We start from the raw sequence: 15,780 nt of genomic DNA on the forward strand, positions 1-15,780 counted from the left end.
CCCTGTGAGAGAGGGGGGGCTTGTATGAAGTGCTGAAGTTTGCATTCTCAACCTGGTGCCAACGTGACGTTTGGCGTACTGTATGGCGTACATGTTAAGTCAGCACATATTGTTTTCAATTCTTAACAAGCCGTGAGTAACAATAAAAATCTTGCCAAAGCTGCGAGTTTCACTTCCTACACCTTTTAGGTCATGATTTAAGGGAGGGTTCGGTGCAGCTGCTTCCTCCACAACTCGCGGATACAAACACAGGGAAGCTACCTAGCAACTGTGGCGCTGACCATGGTGCTAAAAACAACCCTGCCGATTTATGGGCGCGTCCCGCTCAGAGGTCATTAACGTGTCATTCAGAAATAACGTGGAAATATTCCTCTAAATCTGCCAGACTCTTGCTTTCTTATTCATAGTGTGTGACTTATGTATATTTTCCATGTATCAGCTTATGCCAAATGGAGATTTCAGTCAACTAAAAACTAAAATCAAGGTCTTAAATCAGTTCACAACACTATTATATATTTTTGTTTTTACTTTAATAACTTAAAATTTAATGCATATTTTTCCTTCCTTAGCATTTGTCTCCATTTTATGATTAGTCCTTTGACAACATCACTGTTTTGCAATCAAAGGCATCCCCTTAGATCACAACACTTTTCACTTGTCTCACTAACTTGTTTCTTGTTACTTACTTTACTTGAGCAATTCATTCATAGTCTACTGACTTTTTTCAACACCTAAACAATGAAGTCCTCAAGTCGGCAAAAAGACACTTGTGAACCACTGGCTTTTGATGCAAAGTGTGAACCACACTAGAGGTGACACAGTGCCACTCAAGTGTGTGTCATTGTTAAAATCATGTATTGTTGTGTAACACTCTTGATCATTGTAGGGTAAGTAATTCTGGGGTCTTGTGCCCCCTTTGAGGTCAGAGGTCAGCTACAAAACACCCCAGGGAGGTCAAGGCAGGAATGCAACGTTTTCTAAGGAACGTTTGCTAATGTGAACTTCAAACTCAGTTGTTGGGTTGAGGTGAAACTGCTGGATTTAACATTATAAATTCAATATATTTCACATAAAAGTGAGAGGATTAGAAGAAAGAAGGAGTGTACGGTAGCCTATCTACGCCTCATAGATGTGTTGTAACAGTTTGTCTGCTATAGTTTACAGTAGATTGTGTGTGCAACAATAATTAACAGTCCAGCCTTGTGAGCCACCATATCATCTGCAGGTGTAATGCAATTTATATAAAACAATTATGTTGATAAAATTGCCTGAAGTAAGATTGGTGTGAGTGTAGGCTACCTTTGGACTCATAGGTGTTGTCTTATGAAGATTGGGGGTCATGGGGTCACCACCAAAACAATAATAAAAAAAAAAATTCATTCATTCATTCATCTTCTAACCGCTTCATCCTCTTGAGGGTCGCGGGGGGCTGGAGCCTATCCCAGCTGACATCGGGCAAGAGGCAGGGTACACCCTGGACAGGTCGCCAGACTATCGCAGGGCTGACACATAGAGACAAACAACCATTCACGCTCACATTCACACCTACGGACAATTTAGAGTCATCAATTAACCTAGTCCCCAATCTGCATGTCTTTGGACTGTGGGAGGAAGCCGGAGTGCCCGGAGAGAACCGGGGAGAACATGCAAACTCCACACAGAAGGGCTCCCCCACCCCCGGGATTGAACCAGCAACCCTCTTGCAGTGAGGCGACAGTGCTAACCACCACACCACCGTGCCGTCCAAAAAAATAAAATAAAAAATAAAAAAATAAAAATAGAAATAAAATAATAATAACAATTTTGAAAAAAGCATAATAGGTGCGCTATTATTATTATTATTATTATTATTATTATTATTATTATGTTATTATTTTTTTTATTATAATGATCAATAATAGTCGTTCTGCAATTATTATAATTATTATTATTATTATTATTATTGCTAAAGTGGTGGAATCTATTCAGTAAATAATTTCTTAATATGATTTATACGAATATTACAAACGTAGGCTATTCTTAAACTTTTACATAATACATCAAATAAATGTGATGATGTATGAGTTCATCCGATTTCCGACCCGCAGTGAAAGCAGCATTTCACCCATCAAGTCAGTTCTGTGGGTATTCCCATATGACGTGAACGCAGCACAAAACGACAGCAGGCAGAGGTGAAAAGTCTGGATCATGTTTTCATTCCAGCGGAGGCATACTTGAACGACAAAGGACACTGTAAATAAAGATCAGCAGGGCGGTTTGCAGAGCACGTCGAGGTTCTGTCCACAACGAGAAGACATTGATGTTGTTGTTAGCCAACCAGCTAGCACAAGCTGAAATTTGTTAGCTAGCTAACGGAAGACCCTGTTAGCTAACCGCCACCATCATCGCTCCTCGCCAGCTGTGCATCGCCCTGTCTTCCTACGATGGGAAACGCAGCAACTGCCAAGAAAGGCAATGAGCAAGAAAGCGGTGAGTACCTGAAAACCACCCAGCTAACCTGTTAGCCGTTTAACGTTAGCTATTGTACAGCGTGAGCTCGCTTGTCATAATAAAGTCAGGGGAGAGCAGCCTTTAGCAGTTGCTGTCCAGTGTTAGCAGACTGTACAGTAACATGGGTTGCAGAGAAGAACCATCTTTGGTAGAGCAGTTTACAAGGTGCGTTAGCTCCCTCGTTATGCTTTCTGTTTGCTTATCTCACTTGGAAACAGTGCCACAGATGATGCAGCTAGCTAATTATTGTAAATGACATTTGAGCAGATGACAGTGGGGTCCTCACCATTTCCTGTTTGAGCTTTCCCACAGTAATACATGCAAAGACAGATCCTTGACCCACCAAATGAGAGATTGTCTTATTGTTCAAGCTCTAATGTGTGACAGAGTTATCAAGGCACCGTGTTTAATATCCAGAGAGCTATTATGAGCTGCCTGGAGCCAGATAACATCAGCAAACACTGGTTCCCACTAAAGCTGCAGCTCAAGGCCTAGTCACTGCCAACAACAGGTACGTGATAACGACTAACAGACAAGTTGACCAGATGGCTGCTTGATGTGGTTAAACCAGGCTAATGATGGTAATAAACAAGTGTTGTTGCTGTGTTTTCCAAACAAGGGCTGCACAATGCCCTAGCAGTATTTCCTAACACTGATGTGTCCAAGTCAGCTGTCAACAAGTTTACTGTAAATCAAAATGTTGTGTCTTGATCCCTGCTTTCTTACAGTGGCATCGACCTGTTGTGTTGATGCTATAACAGCTTCAGTCCTTGTCAAGATGCATCTGTTGAATAGCAATTTTGCAATCTGAAGAGCTCCATCAATCACTTGAAAGCCAGGGGGCACTCGGTTGTGTTTACTGTGCATTTGTCAGTAGTGACCTGTGTAAAGGTAACGGCCAAGCTAATCCACTAAACTGTCTGTCTGGAGAGCACTGATCTTGACCTGCTTTCTGATTGGCAGCAGTCCATACAGTCTCACAGCCTTTTTACTCAAGCCACCTGTAGTTTTCTGAAAGGAGGGGGTGAGAGTTGTGTACAATAATATTGTGATTGAAACAGCAATCTACAGAAATACATTGTTGATGTTAATTAAATGTCTTTTTGCATTTTAAGTATTTGACTACCCAGAGGAGCCCAAACTGTTGTAAGTCTAAAAAAACAAGCATTTTTAGAAAAATATGCAGCATGAGGCCTAGTTCGTTAGGGCAACTTTAAGCATAGGAGAAGTCTCGATGAACTGCATTGTTAAACTTTACCACCAGAGAGCACGATAACGTGGAGATAACTTCTCTCTAAGTCAGTCAGTGGGTGGTACAGGCCTACAGTTCTCTTATCAGCACTCTGAATGCTTCACAGCTGTGCAATGTTTTTGTCATATCCCTAAGAGGCAGGCCTTTTTGTGTGCTCTGCTTACTGTGTATAACTTTGGTGAAAACAATGTCCCCATTTGCATTGGAGACCATCAAGTGTTTTCTACACCTCATAGAAAAAGTAGACACGCAGTTGGCCACTGGAACTGCAGCAGAGTACTTAAACAGGAAGCTCAACTTCATGTGGTTAGCCAAGCATTGCAGTGCTCTTGGCTGCGTACAGGAAGTTCATATCACTCATTGGTCTTCAGTCTGAAAAACGGTTACTCCGCCACTGAGCCTTTGCTACTCACAAACCAAGACGTTTGTCTCAAAATGGCCCAGGGAAAGGACCAATCCTTCGCCAGCCGTCTTTTCCATAGATGTCGTAAGAGTAGCCAAGAGCAGAGAGGACAGGAGAGTGAGGTGCCTCAAATCTCTGAGTTCACCATCATGTGGGATAAGTTCAGTAAGTGCAGTTTGTTGCTTTCACACGTTATAAGTGTCCACCACCATCTACAGCTCTGATTGGGACTCTCTTTTATTGTAATTTTTGTAACCTTGTAATGGTGTGCGTTTCAGCCAGATCTCCCTTGACACAAAAAAATTTAATCTAAAGGGACTTCCTGTTTAATTAATAAAAAATAAAATAGGGCGAGTTCCCGCTTGCATTTGTAGATGAAGTAAAAATAAATAAATAAAAAAAGCAGTGTATTAGTCTGTGTCATACAGGTCTTTGAGTGGGGCACATATGTTTTATTTTCTCATGTACATGGTTGTTAGTTTGTGAGATCTTAAAACTTCAAACACACATTCTTGATCCACCAGAGGCGTCAGTATAAGTAGCTTTGGAGAGCAGGTCATTCGTGGTGCCTCAGTTGCTTGCATCATCTTAATATCTCTGTCCTGTCGTGTGTGTGTACTGTTTTTTGCAAAGTATGAAATATTTCTGTGTGTGCTTTTCACAAAGTCTTTTCAGTCACTGTTGTTTTGTAGTTTAACAATATTATGTTCAGTGTAGGAAAGCCTCCTTCAGTACTGGTAAGAAAGAAAGAGAAAGTTAGGTATGAATGTTGAAGACTATCCATTTTAAAGAATCAAACCCATATAAACAGAAATTAATTGCAACAAGCTAAGCTACGTAGATTGTTGAAGAAATACGTCTTCCTACCAAAATAATATTGTTTTAATGTAGATGACTTCACTCAGGTTTAACTTCAGTGAGGTAGTAGGGATGCCTTACATTGTCCTCTTCTGTGTCATTTTGTCGTGTGTTGCATTTAATGTTGCATTTAAACCACTTGAATCTCAAATGTTCTTGTTTTAAGCACTTCATAAATGTTTCTTCCTCTCTTTCTCTTCTCCATCATTTCCATCCATGTGGGTGAATGTTCCTGCAAACCCTTGGTGAACTGTAGAGACTTTTGGTATGCTCATTTTTCCATGAGCCATCCAAAGTCACAGAGAGAAAGTTTATTCAGCAGTTTAGGCCTACCAGGCTTGTCTTATTCCACATCTACATATGACTAAGATAAAGATTAATTAGCGCAGTGTGTTAGCATATAGCTTCCACATGGTCTTTCATTGCCAGGTATGCATTAAAATCAGCAACTGCATACCAGCTAAACATTAGACACCTGCCATGACTCTGTGACTCTGTGACTTTGGACATCTCATGTCTGCTGTGACTTTCACAATACACTGTCTTTCTAATGCCTGCACTGTAGCCTCAGTTGTGTTCTGCATTTTGTCTTTCCTCTGCCCACTATTACTGCCTCCCCCCTTTTTACTCTCACCTACTTCTGAAAGAGATGCAGAATAGCTTGTCTTTGAATTGGCCAGTACTGTAAAGTCCACAAGAGCTCTTTGCATCACTTTATCAGTTACAATTTCCTGCTTAGACGTGTGGTTTTGAGTTTTGTTAAGGAGGTATTTTTTGCTGTTTTGTAAAGTATAGTCCTGCATCCCCAGTAGTTGACACTTGCCTGACCTTAAAATGCATTTGTTTCCCCGAACATGTGAACTGCCTTTGTTTATTTTCCCGTACCACCTTAAACTGCCCCAGTTTTTTATGTCCCTCAACATGTTAACCGACCTCGTGTGAGCACCAAAATAATTGTTCAATCCTTTCTTTTTTTTTATAGTGAAAGAGTTCTTAGCTAAAGCCAAAGAAGATTTTTTAAGAAAATGGGAGTGTCCACCACAGGTAAGTCGTCTCTCTGTGAGCCCTCTGCTATGTGGAATTCAAACTTTCATTTCCCTTAACTTGCTGGACTCATCTGTTTGTCATGAGGCAAAATGATAGATAGACATTTTGTTTGATAGCACCGAGCCACTTCCTGGCTCACATCTTGTTTACTTGAATGCTAGCTGATTGCGTAATTGTGCCATGTCACTTAAGAGGCATTTATTGTGAAAACATCTCCATCCAGCTTATGTGTTTTTAGTGGGAGCTTCATGCAGACAAAATGTTGCACCAGCTGCGTCTATAAGAGCTCCAATTACACTAAACTTACAAGCAGAAATGAAGCATTTCAATCATCAGTTTGCTATCTTCACTTCCTCTGATAATGTTTCCTCAGAGCACAACTGGCCTGGATGACTTTGATAGGTTCAAGACTCTGGGCACTGGCTCATTCGGGCGAGTTATGCTCGTCAAACATAAAGAAACAAACCAGTTCTACGCCATGAAGATCTTGGACAAACAAAAAGTAAGTGAACGGTTTTAAAGCACACAGTTTAGATTTAAGAGCTAGTGTCGTAATTCAGGGTAGTGTGAATGCTTCTCCTGCATGCTTGATGAAGGCTGTAACGACATAAATGCTGTGCATCACGTAGAAGGAAATGGGACGCTTCCTCTCGTGCACTGCCAGCATGTTATCATTGAAAACCTCAGAGGCGCTTTACAGAGCGTTTCTATCTTTAAATACTGATGTGAGAATCATAGAAGGAGGAGGAGGTTAGCGGGTCCTGGGTGCGTTGCTCTTGCAGCAGTACACTGTTCCCTTGAATTTCACACAGTTGGTTTAAGAGGTAAACCTGTCTGACTTTCTGTTTCAGCTGCACTGCTGAAAGACTTCACTTATTATCACACATGTCTGCTAACTTGGCCCCGTGTTTTTTTCTTCACGCTTTGTCTGCTGAACTTTTATTAGTCCATCACAGAGCTCTGAAAGGATTATTCTGGGTCTTTGAATTTTTTTTGTAGCCCACGTTACTACTAATCATGTACATTTCACATTGCTGCTGACCACTTCCCAGAGCACACCATGCATTTACGCACTGTCTCACAGGCAGTCATTGTTTTCCATTTTAGATACAGTATGCAAATGAAGTTGCAGGGTCGTGCAACTTGTTTGAGATAGAGCAGATGATTCATTATGGTAACCGTCATGGCCAGGTGTTACATCATTGTGTGGTAATGCATTAGAAACTGTGGATTAAGCTAATATCTGACAGTTTTTAAAGCAAGGATTTAGCAAATTAGGATGCTCCTGTTGCATGATTTGCTGTTTGGGTATTGTTAGTCTTCTGGTTTTGATTTTCTGACAGTCTTGGTTTGTGGATATAATGTCGTTGAACACCTGACTTTCCAGCCTTGTATATCCATGCTGCCCACCAACTCATGAATACACCAGACTGGCAGATATTTCAAATGAATTGCACTTTCAGCCTCGCAAGAGACAAAAAACATGATGTTAACTGTGATGGATTAAGTTTTAGGTCTGTGCAAGTTGCTTTATATGCCTCACTGTAATGAATAGAGGCCAGCAGCTGACTGGAGAGAAGGACAGACACAATTCCAAAATGTGAAAAAGATGTCATGCTTTGGAAAATGATCAGTCATAATAAGGCTAAAACGTGCAAAACTTGTTGTGTGCATTAACTTTTGAGTTAGAAACAGCTCTCAGCAATCATGAAAACATTTGAGTACCTGGGGCTTTGTTTCACATTTAATTTTGGAAATTTGAATTGATTCGATTATTTAATTTCACTTTATTTTCAGAATAAAATTCTGATATTTGTCTTGCATCCCAGGATGTCAACTGTCTCACATGAATACAAAAATACAAAACAACATTGTTCAACCCAGGCTACATAAAAAGCCATACTCTAATTTAATAGGCCGACACACTGAGGAACAAATGTGCTTCTCAACCTGTTCAGTCGAGCCTGTGGGACTCTTAATCTTCTGTTTGATGGCAAAAGCTGATCAAACAGAAGATATGAAGTGCTACAACACACACACACATACTTATTATCAGTAGCATGTCATGCTTAATGTTCTCTCTGTTATTATATTGTGCCTTGTTTTTGCAGGTGGTGAAGTTGAAGCAGATAGAACACACACTAAATGAGAAGAGAATACTACAGGCCGTCTCTTTCCCCTTCCTCGTCAGATTGGAGTATGCTTTCAAGGTACCCACCTTTGCAACTAACACCATGGTTACCACATTAAGACTGTTTTTTACATATTTCACCAAGGAAACCTGCCTGTCACAGTGCTACAGTTAGTACAGAATATCTCGGAATAACCAGCCAACTAAATGTTTGTGTTAAAAAAACAACCTCAACGGAGTAGACACCCTGATAATGTAAACTACTGTCTAAATGTTTCTTGCTTTGCTCAACAGGACAACTCAAACCTCTACATGGTGATGGAATATGTGCCCGGTGGAGAGATGTTCTCACACCTCAGACGTATCGGAAGGTTCAGGTATAGTACATTTTTTTGGTTTTATTATGCCTCCGCGCTGGGGACAACCGTGGCCGGAGGCATTATGTTTTTAGTTGATCCATCTGTCCATCGCATTCTTGTGAATGCGATATCCCAGGAATGCTTTGAGGGAGTTTCTTTCAAGTTGGAATGAACATCCAATTAGACTCAAGGATGAACTGAAGGACAAAGCACACTTTTGGCCATAACTCAAGAATTCATACGCTGATTAGGACAAAATTTCACACAAATGTCTCATAGGATAAAATGATGAAGTGATGACATTTTATATCCAAAAGGTCAAAAGTGGACTTCACTGTGACACCATAACATTCTGCAAAAATGGGCATTATTTAAGGCCATACCTCAGGAACAGAAGGGGAGACATTAGGTCAGGTACTAAATTTGTGAAACTGATCTTGGGTGGGGCGGCACAGTGGCCTCGCCTCACAGCAAGAGGGTTCCTGGTTCAATCCCAGGAAGGAACCCTTCTGTTTGGAGTTTGCATGTTCTCCCCATGTCAGTCTGGGTTTTGTCAGGGTACTACGTCTTCCTCCCACAGTCCAAAGACATGCAGGTTAATATGTGACTCTAAATTGTCCGTAGGTGTGAATTGAGTGTGAGTGGTTGTCTGTCTCTATGTGTCAGCCCTGTGATAGTCTGGCGACCTGTCCAGGGTGTACCCTGCCTCTCGCCCGATGTCAGCTGGGATAGGCTCCAGCACCCCCGTGACCCTCAAGAGGATAAGCGGTTACAAAAATGGATGGATGGATGATCTTGGGTGTTGATCTTGAAACTGTGACGATTGTAGACCTTCTGTGCTGCCAGGTTGAAGATGTGTGTGAAGCATCCACATTCTGCCAAAAAAATACACTTAATACCTTTTAGTAAATCCCCTCAAAGTCTCCACTACATACATTATATGAGTCTGGACAGATATGGATGTAAACTGCAGCCTGACTGGTTGGCGGCAGCATAGTACAACAGCGAGGCAGGAATTCTTGTTTTATTTATTTTAAGTATTTTATTTTTCATTCTGTGTGCTGTATCAGCCACTATGACTGCCTCTAATGGGTATTTTTTGTAGTCGTTTAATCTGTTGATTATGTTCTTTATGAATCGATTAGTTGTTTGCTCAGTTAAATGTCAGAAAATGGGGCAAAATGTTGATAAAAGTTTTGTAAAGCACAGGGTGATGTCCTCAAATGTCTTGTTTCATTCACAACCCAGAGATATTTAGTTACCTATCATAAAGGAACAAGGAAATATTAACAATTAAATAGCTGAAATCAAAAAATTATGATTTTTTTTCTTTAAAATTACTCAAACTTATTAACAATTATCAAATAAGTTGGCAGTTGATTTATTGATTGACAACTAATTGATTAATCGTTGCCGCTTTTTTAGCCACTAACAGCTGAACAAAGCTGGACAGTTTTAACTTTGCTCACTGTGGTCTGACAACGTCACGGATGAAATAGCTTGAGACACTCACTCAGAAGGGACTTATGTTAAGATATTGCACAGAAATCTGACCGTCCACCCTCCCTTCTTACAGTGAACACCATGCAAGATTTTATGCAGCTCAGATAGTACTCACCTTCGAGTACCTTCACTCCTTAGACCTCATCTACAGAGACCTGAAGCCTGAAAACCTGCTCATAGATCAACATGGGTATATCCAGGTAAACAATCTATGTGAAGTTCATAACAGAAAAGTAAACTGAATGAAGAAGTATCAGCCATCAACAAGCTCTGTCTTGAAACTATCAGTTGTCAGAAACTCATCAGCTGCTTGTAAAAAAACAACCAAGAAAGAATATGTGAAAATGAACACATTAAGTGGGTTTGACCCAAGTGAGTTCTTTTTTAAATCTGACAAACAGATGTAGTGGGTCTGAGGTGTTGTGAATTGACTTTGCCCTTTACGTAGTTACTTTTCTTATCATGCTTCTGTTGTTCTTTCTTCAGGTCACAGACTTTGGCTTTGCCAAAAGAGTAAAAGGCAGGACTTGGACATTGTGTGGAACTCCTGAGTACCTGGCTCCAGAGATCATCCTCAGCAAGGTTAACCCTTTGTACCCAATACAGCCTACGTACATGTTATTACAGTACAGATAAAAAAAAACTAAAATAGTAACTCTAGCATAATAGAGTTCAATTGAAACAATGACTTTCGAGGTATGGCTTCAACAGGCCTTCACATACATATTTGGAGATATTTGGAAAATGAATTGTAACCCCGATTTCAATGACCCTAAACATATGGACAAGAGAAACAATGAGTTTGTGTTCAGTTCAACCAAGCACATTTCATTTGTCAAAAAGATCTAAGACCTGAAAGACTTGACCTGAGCTGGTCATTGAACACAATAGGATCTTGCTAAGTTGTCCAGTTACTTTGTGGCCTAAAACTAGCTGACTGTTTATAAAGGGATAAAATTATAACAGCAGTCATATGATGTTAATGTAAAAGCCAAGTGCAGAGCCACCTGACTGCTCCGTATGTCTCAAGCCTTTCCGACTGTATACCAGTTGTAATCCAAGGTGGTCTTGCATGATTACGGGATAGGCCAAGAAACGATACTCTAACCTTTGGACAATGATGGATTTTTGTTTCTGTTTCTGACTCTTCTAGGGCTACAACAAAGCTGTGGACTGGTGGGCACTCGGAGTTCTCATCTATGAAATGGCTGCTGGTTACCCTCCCTTTTTTGCTGATCAGCCTATCCAGATCTATGAAAAGATTGTGTCTGGCAAGGTATGCAGAGATCATCTCATGCAACGTGACTTTCACTTTTCAGCCACAAGCATCAACTTGGCGTCGTTTCTGCAGTGTTTCTTGTTCGTGCTTGATAATCCAGAGCTCCTCTCTTTTTGCGTTCCTCTAGGTACGATTCCCATCGCACTTTAGCTCCGACCTGAAGGATCTGCTGAGAAACCTGCTCCAGGTAGACCTGACGAAGAGATTTGGCAACCTGAAGAACGGTGTGAATGACATAAAAAATCACAAGTGGTTCTCCACAACAGACTGGATCGCCATCTACGAGAGAAAGGTAGGTGTGCCCCTTTTTCGTAAGCTTGTCTTGGGGATACGAACACATTCTCTGTTAGCAGCCTTGATAGATCGGGCAGTGAAAACACTATTTGCCTTTTGTGTTTTCTGATGACTGAGTTTTAAATGGTAAATGGACTGCACTTGTGTAGCACCTTTCTAGTTGCGCTACTACTTAAGGTGCCTTTTACCCTACGAGTCACATTGGCCCAATCACACACTGGTGGCCGAAGCTACCATACAAGGTGCCTCCCCCTACTCAGTTTTTAACACACTTACACACCAATGGAACAGCCATCGGGAGTAATTTGGGGCCCATTAACTTGCTCAAAGATGGAGGAGTCGGGTATCGAATCGGCTATCTTCCAATTGGTGGATGACCTGCTCTACCTCCTGAGCCAGTGGTTAAGATGTTAGTAAAGCATCGACCAATGCTGATCTGCAACCAACTGATCAGAGCATCCAGAGTTCTAGATATTTGCCCAATTCGAAGAACACTGACTCGCATTATTTTATAAAATACTACATATATAAACACCAGCCATCGTTTGGCATATTCAAATTAATAAGCAGAAAACAATTCCTCACTTTCTTCTGCATTCTTAGGTTGAAGCTCCCTTCTTGCCAAAGTGCAGAGGACCAGGAGACACAAGCAACTTCGACGACTACGAAGAGGAGGACATTCGTGTCTCACAAACAGAAAAGTGTGCAAAAGAGTTTGCTGAGTTCTAGTAGGTGGGCGAGAGTCCCATCAGGGCTCCCATGTTTTTGGATGTTTGCACTCTCCTGAGGGTTAAGGTGGAACCGAGGCCGTCACGTGTCCAAAACAAAATGCCTCGTTCCTTCATTCCACACAGCTGAATGAGGTCCTTCTTGCCATGATCCTGCGTGCAGTTAGCACTAACCTATACACAGGCACATTATGCAGACACCCCTCGTGCTGCAACACAAAAATACTAGACCACGTTCTCATCTTTTTTTTTTTTCTTTTTGTTTCTCTATGTTTGCCACTTTTGAGTAGCCTCCCTCCTCCTTATTTCAAGTCAAAGAATTATTTGAAAAGCAACTTGTAAACTAATATTATGCCCATTTTCAAATGGCACAAAGAGTGATTGATTGTATTAGCTGGTATTGCACATATTGTGATTTAAGTTTCGGGAAGATAGAAGGGATTTCTTATTTTGTTGATTTTCTAACATTGAGTTTTGCCAGTTATCTGTCGTCTGTTACATGTCTGGGTGTGTTTTAGGGTTCAGTTTATTACTCATGAATCATGAACACTTTAACATTAACCATTAATCATCATTCTGATGTCCTTAAGACCTAGAACCGTGTATTTGTGCATATAGAGATATACATATATGAGACATAGGATTTTCAAACACTTGGTGTTTTTAAAGCATGACCAAAATTCAAACAAAGACAAAGGTGTTTAGTGAAGGAAAAGCAACACTGATGACTTCTCAACGTTCCTGAGTTTTAGCACTCGGGCATTGAGTTCTTGAAGAGATGGATCAACAGTGACAAGTGTTATCGTGGAGCAGAAACTTGTCAGTGCTGTATTAACTCAATTGTAGCATCGTTTTATCCATATCTGGTCACACCTCAGACTTGGTGTGGTTTTAAATGGAAGGAATGAGGTAATATATTTTTCAGGTACAACTCTGTTTCACGAGGAGGGAAAGGGTTTGAGTATGTCACTCCACACAACAGGTCATCCATCTTTGGTACGTCCAGTATGAAGTGCATTGAAACGGCATTTTTCAGTAGCTGAAAGGTTATTTTGTTTGATTTTCTTCAGAGTATGTTGTTGTGGATGCAAAGCAGTGTTGGTCACATGGGCATATTGTGTCCAGTCGTGGGTTGCTTTCCGGTTTTTGTTTTTAAACTGTGCTTTAGCAGAGCACTCCGAAGACATTGTGTAACTGCCATATTTGTTTTATTTTCATTTTTACTTTTGCATGTTTGTTACGTTTGTACAGCAGTGTCACAACAAGCTAATAGTGCCCTGAAAGTGTTCCCATCTTTTTTTCTTTCTTTTTTTTTGTCGTGTTTTGTTACCTTTAAACATTGGTGCATTAGGTATAGGCAGTTTTTATCTGAGTGACATGCTCCTCTGCATAATCCCACAGACGCAAAACTAAACCATTAACCATGAAATAATACAGAAAACTGAAATATCATAACCTTAAAGTATTCATTTATCTCAGTCACCGCTTGGTTGAAACATATACTTACCTCAAGTATAGCTTGTAGTCTCTCTGCGTCATTTTTTTTAAACAATTTGTACACTGTGATGGAGCAATATTTGCTCGTTCTTCCTCGCAAAATTGCTCAGGCTGAGTCAGGTCAGTTAGAGAACGTTAACAGACAAAAATGTTTTGGATTGTTACAGATTTTCAAAGGGAATAAGGTCAAGAGTTTGACTTTTGAAGAACATTTTTGTCATTGTAAATCCCTCCTGTTAAGTTATTGTCTCCGCATATAAATATGTCCAGCATATTTTTTTCTCCCCTCGAGATGAATATAGGTGTCACGAGGGATTTTTCTATACTGAGCACCATTCACCTCCAATGAATTCTGGCATAGTGCCTGTCCTTGCTGCTGAAATGTAGTCCCTGCCTCCGCAAACTCTTCACCGGCGTGACAGGTTACATGTGCATTTAGCATGTGATCCTAGAATCTGTATGTCAAAGGTTCAATACCTCCAAGGCCAAGGTGTCCACTTGCTGAACTTCCAGATGTCAGAAAAGACCTGATTACTCCTGCTTCTGTGATCCTTTGATTCCCTGTAGGGAAGTTTGTCTCTGCCGCCCACACGGAGGTCAGAGTGTGAGGTCATTTCTGCAGGTCGGACACTCAGGGCTGTGGGGAAATCAAAGTTTTACATTGCGCATCTTGTTGGAAACAATAATGCATCGTTGACAGTCATCCAATTTAACACCTCTTAAGTCTTCTGAAGTTTTGATCATTATTTGACATGGTGCTCAAGTGTTTGTAGATGAGAACAATGCAATTTAATCAAGTTCAACAATCTTAGACAACCAAATGTGAAAAAGGTTTGGTGACTGAATGCTTTTTTAAGGTACTGATGTACTGTATATTGATATTGGCTATGCCTGAATTTAAACTTTTGTTTGTTTGTTTTTTGTTTGTTTTCATATATTGAGCACATGACGTGACATTTTACTTAGCCCTCATTTCATTTCAAAAGGCACAACTGTTTCTTACATGATTTTTATTTATATTAGAGATGTCTAATGAAGTTACATTTTAAATGTTTGAACTTGCATAGTTCTCGGTATGTATAAGGAGACTCCAACTGTTTTATTCACAAAAGTGTTATAAACAGTGAATATATTGGATTATTTATTTATACCATTTTTTTGTTTGCCCTTAATCAAAGTAAAACATTTCTAGAAATGAAAATATTTACCACAGTAAATACACAATGATGCCAATCATGTCTATTTAAAATTGTAGCCTTTCAATTTAACTTATTCTTTTTCTTAACCTTTTATGTTTTACTTAGGAAATTCATTAAAGGGGATCCAACATAATTTTCCCAGTTTGAAGGGTGAACAGAATGTAATTGCAGAATCGACGACATTTTTATTTGGACAAAGTTTGAAAACTACACCTGGGAATTCAGCATGTTTCAATCCAAACTGCCTGTGTGTAAATTTTCCCATAAAAATGTGTAGGAAATCCACAGCTCTTCTTATGTGTCATTTATCCCCCATATGTGTAAAAAAGAAAATGTTTGTCATATTTAATGTAAATGATGGCACTTTTCCCTGAGCCACCTCACACTCCAGACTGAAGGAAATCAGTTTATGAGTTCTTCGTAGCTAGTCACACATGCCAGTATGGGATCAATAATCTGAAATGTGTCTGTATTTAGTTTGTGGGATATTTTGCACATCATTTAGAAGGCTGACACGTTTTTTCCCACCCATATTTACTTGTGTTTGCAAGGGGAATATACTTTGCTGTAGCAGATTTTATGTAACAAAGGATATGTCACTATAATAAATTCTTTTTATTAAAAACTATGGTTGCTGGTGTCCAATGTGGTGAGAAATACTGCTGTGTGTGTAGTAGTCACAGTGATGTGCTTCAGCAGGTGGTTGATCCTGCTGAACTGCACGCTGGCGTTGAAACTGT

The 15,780-nt window shown here is 40.2% G+C and overlaps 1 protein-coding gene across 2 annotated transcripts; it reads left to right on the forward strand.

Moving 5' to 3' along the window:
• The first annotated feature begins 2,140 nt into the window (after positions 1-2,140).
• On the forward strand, positions 2,141-15,665 carry LOC126396147 (cAMP-dependent protein kinase catalytic subunit beta-like). Of its 2 annotated transcripts, none has more exons than XM_050053986.1 (10): positions 2,141-2,469; positions 5,986-6,047; positions 6,424-6,552; positions 8,162-8,260; positions 8,476-8,558; positions 10,117-10,243; positions 10,530-10,625; positions 11,197-11,319; positions 11,450-11,614; positions 12,220-15,665. In XM_050053986.1, the coding sequence occupies exons 1-10, from the start codon at positions 2,424-2,426 to the stop codon at positions 12,343-12,345; spliced, it is 1,056 nt and encodes a 351-aa protein (XP_049909943.1). In that variant the 5' UTR covers positions 2,141-2,423; the 3' UTR covers positions 12,346-15,665. The 2 variants fall into 2 exon arrangements, with proteins under 2 accessions (XP_049909943.1, XP_049909942.1); XM_050053985.1 differs by lacking the exon at positions 2,141-2,469 and adding an exon at positions 2,481-4,310.
• The last annotated feature ends 115 nt before the right edge of the window (positions 15,666-15,780 follow it).

The sequence above is a fragment of the Epinephelus moara genome, chromosome 10 (assembly GCF_006386435.1).
Source record: "Epinephelus moara isolate mb chromosome 10, YSFRI_EMoa_1.0, whole genome shotgun sequence".
Classification (NCBI taxonomy): domain Eukaryota; kingdom Metazoa; phylum Chordata; class Actinopteri; order Perciformes; family Serranidae; genus Epinephelus; species Epinephelus moara.

Excerpts from the sequence above, each read along its gene's own strand:
- LOC126396147 (XM_050053985.1), top strand. The coding sequence starts at position 4,178 with ATGGCCCAGGGAAAGGACCAATCCTTCGCCAGCCGTCTTTTCCATAGA. Across the intron at positions 4,311-5,985 it reads CATCATGTGGGATAAGTTCA|TGAAAGAGTTCTTAGCTAAA; the intron begins GTAAGTGCAGTT and ends TTTTTTTTATAG. Across the intron at positions 10,626-11,196 it reads CAGAGATCATCCTCAGCAAG|GGCTACAACAAAGCTGTGGA; the intron begins GTTAACCCTTTG and ends TGACTCTTCTAG.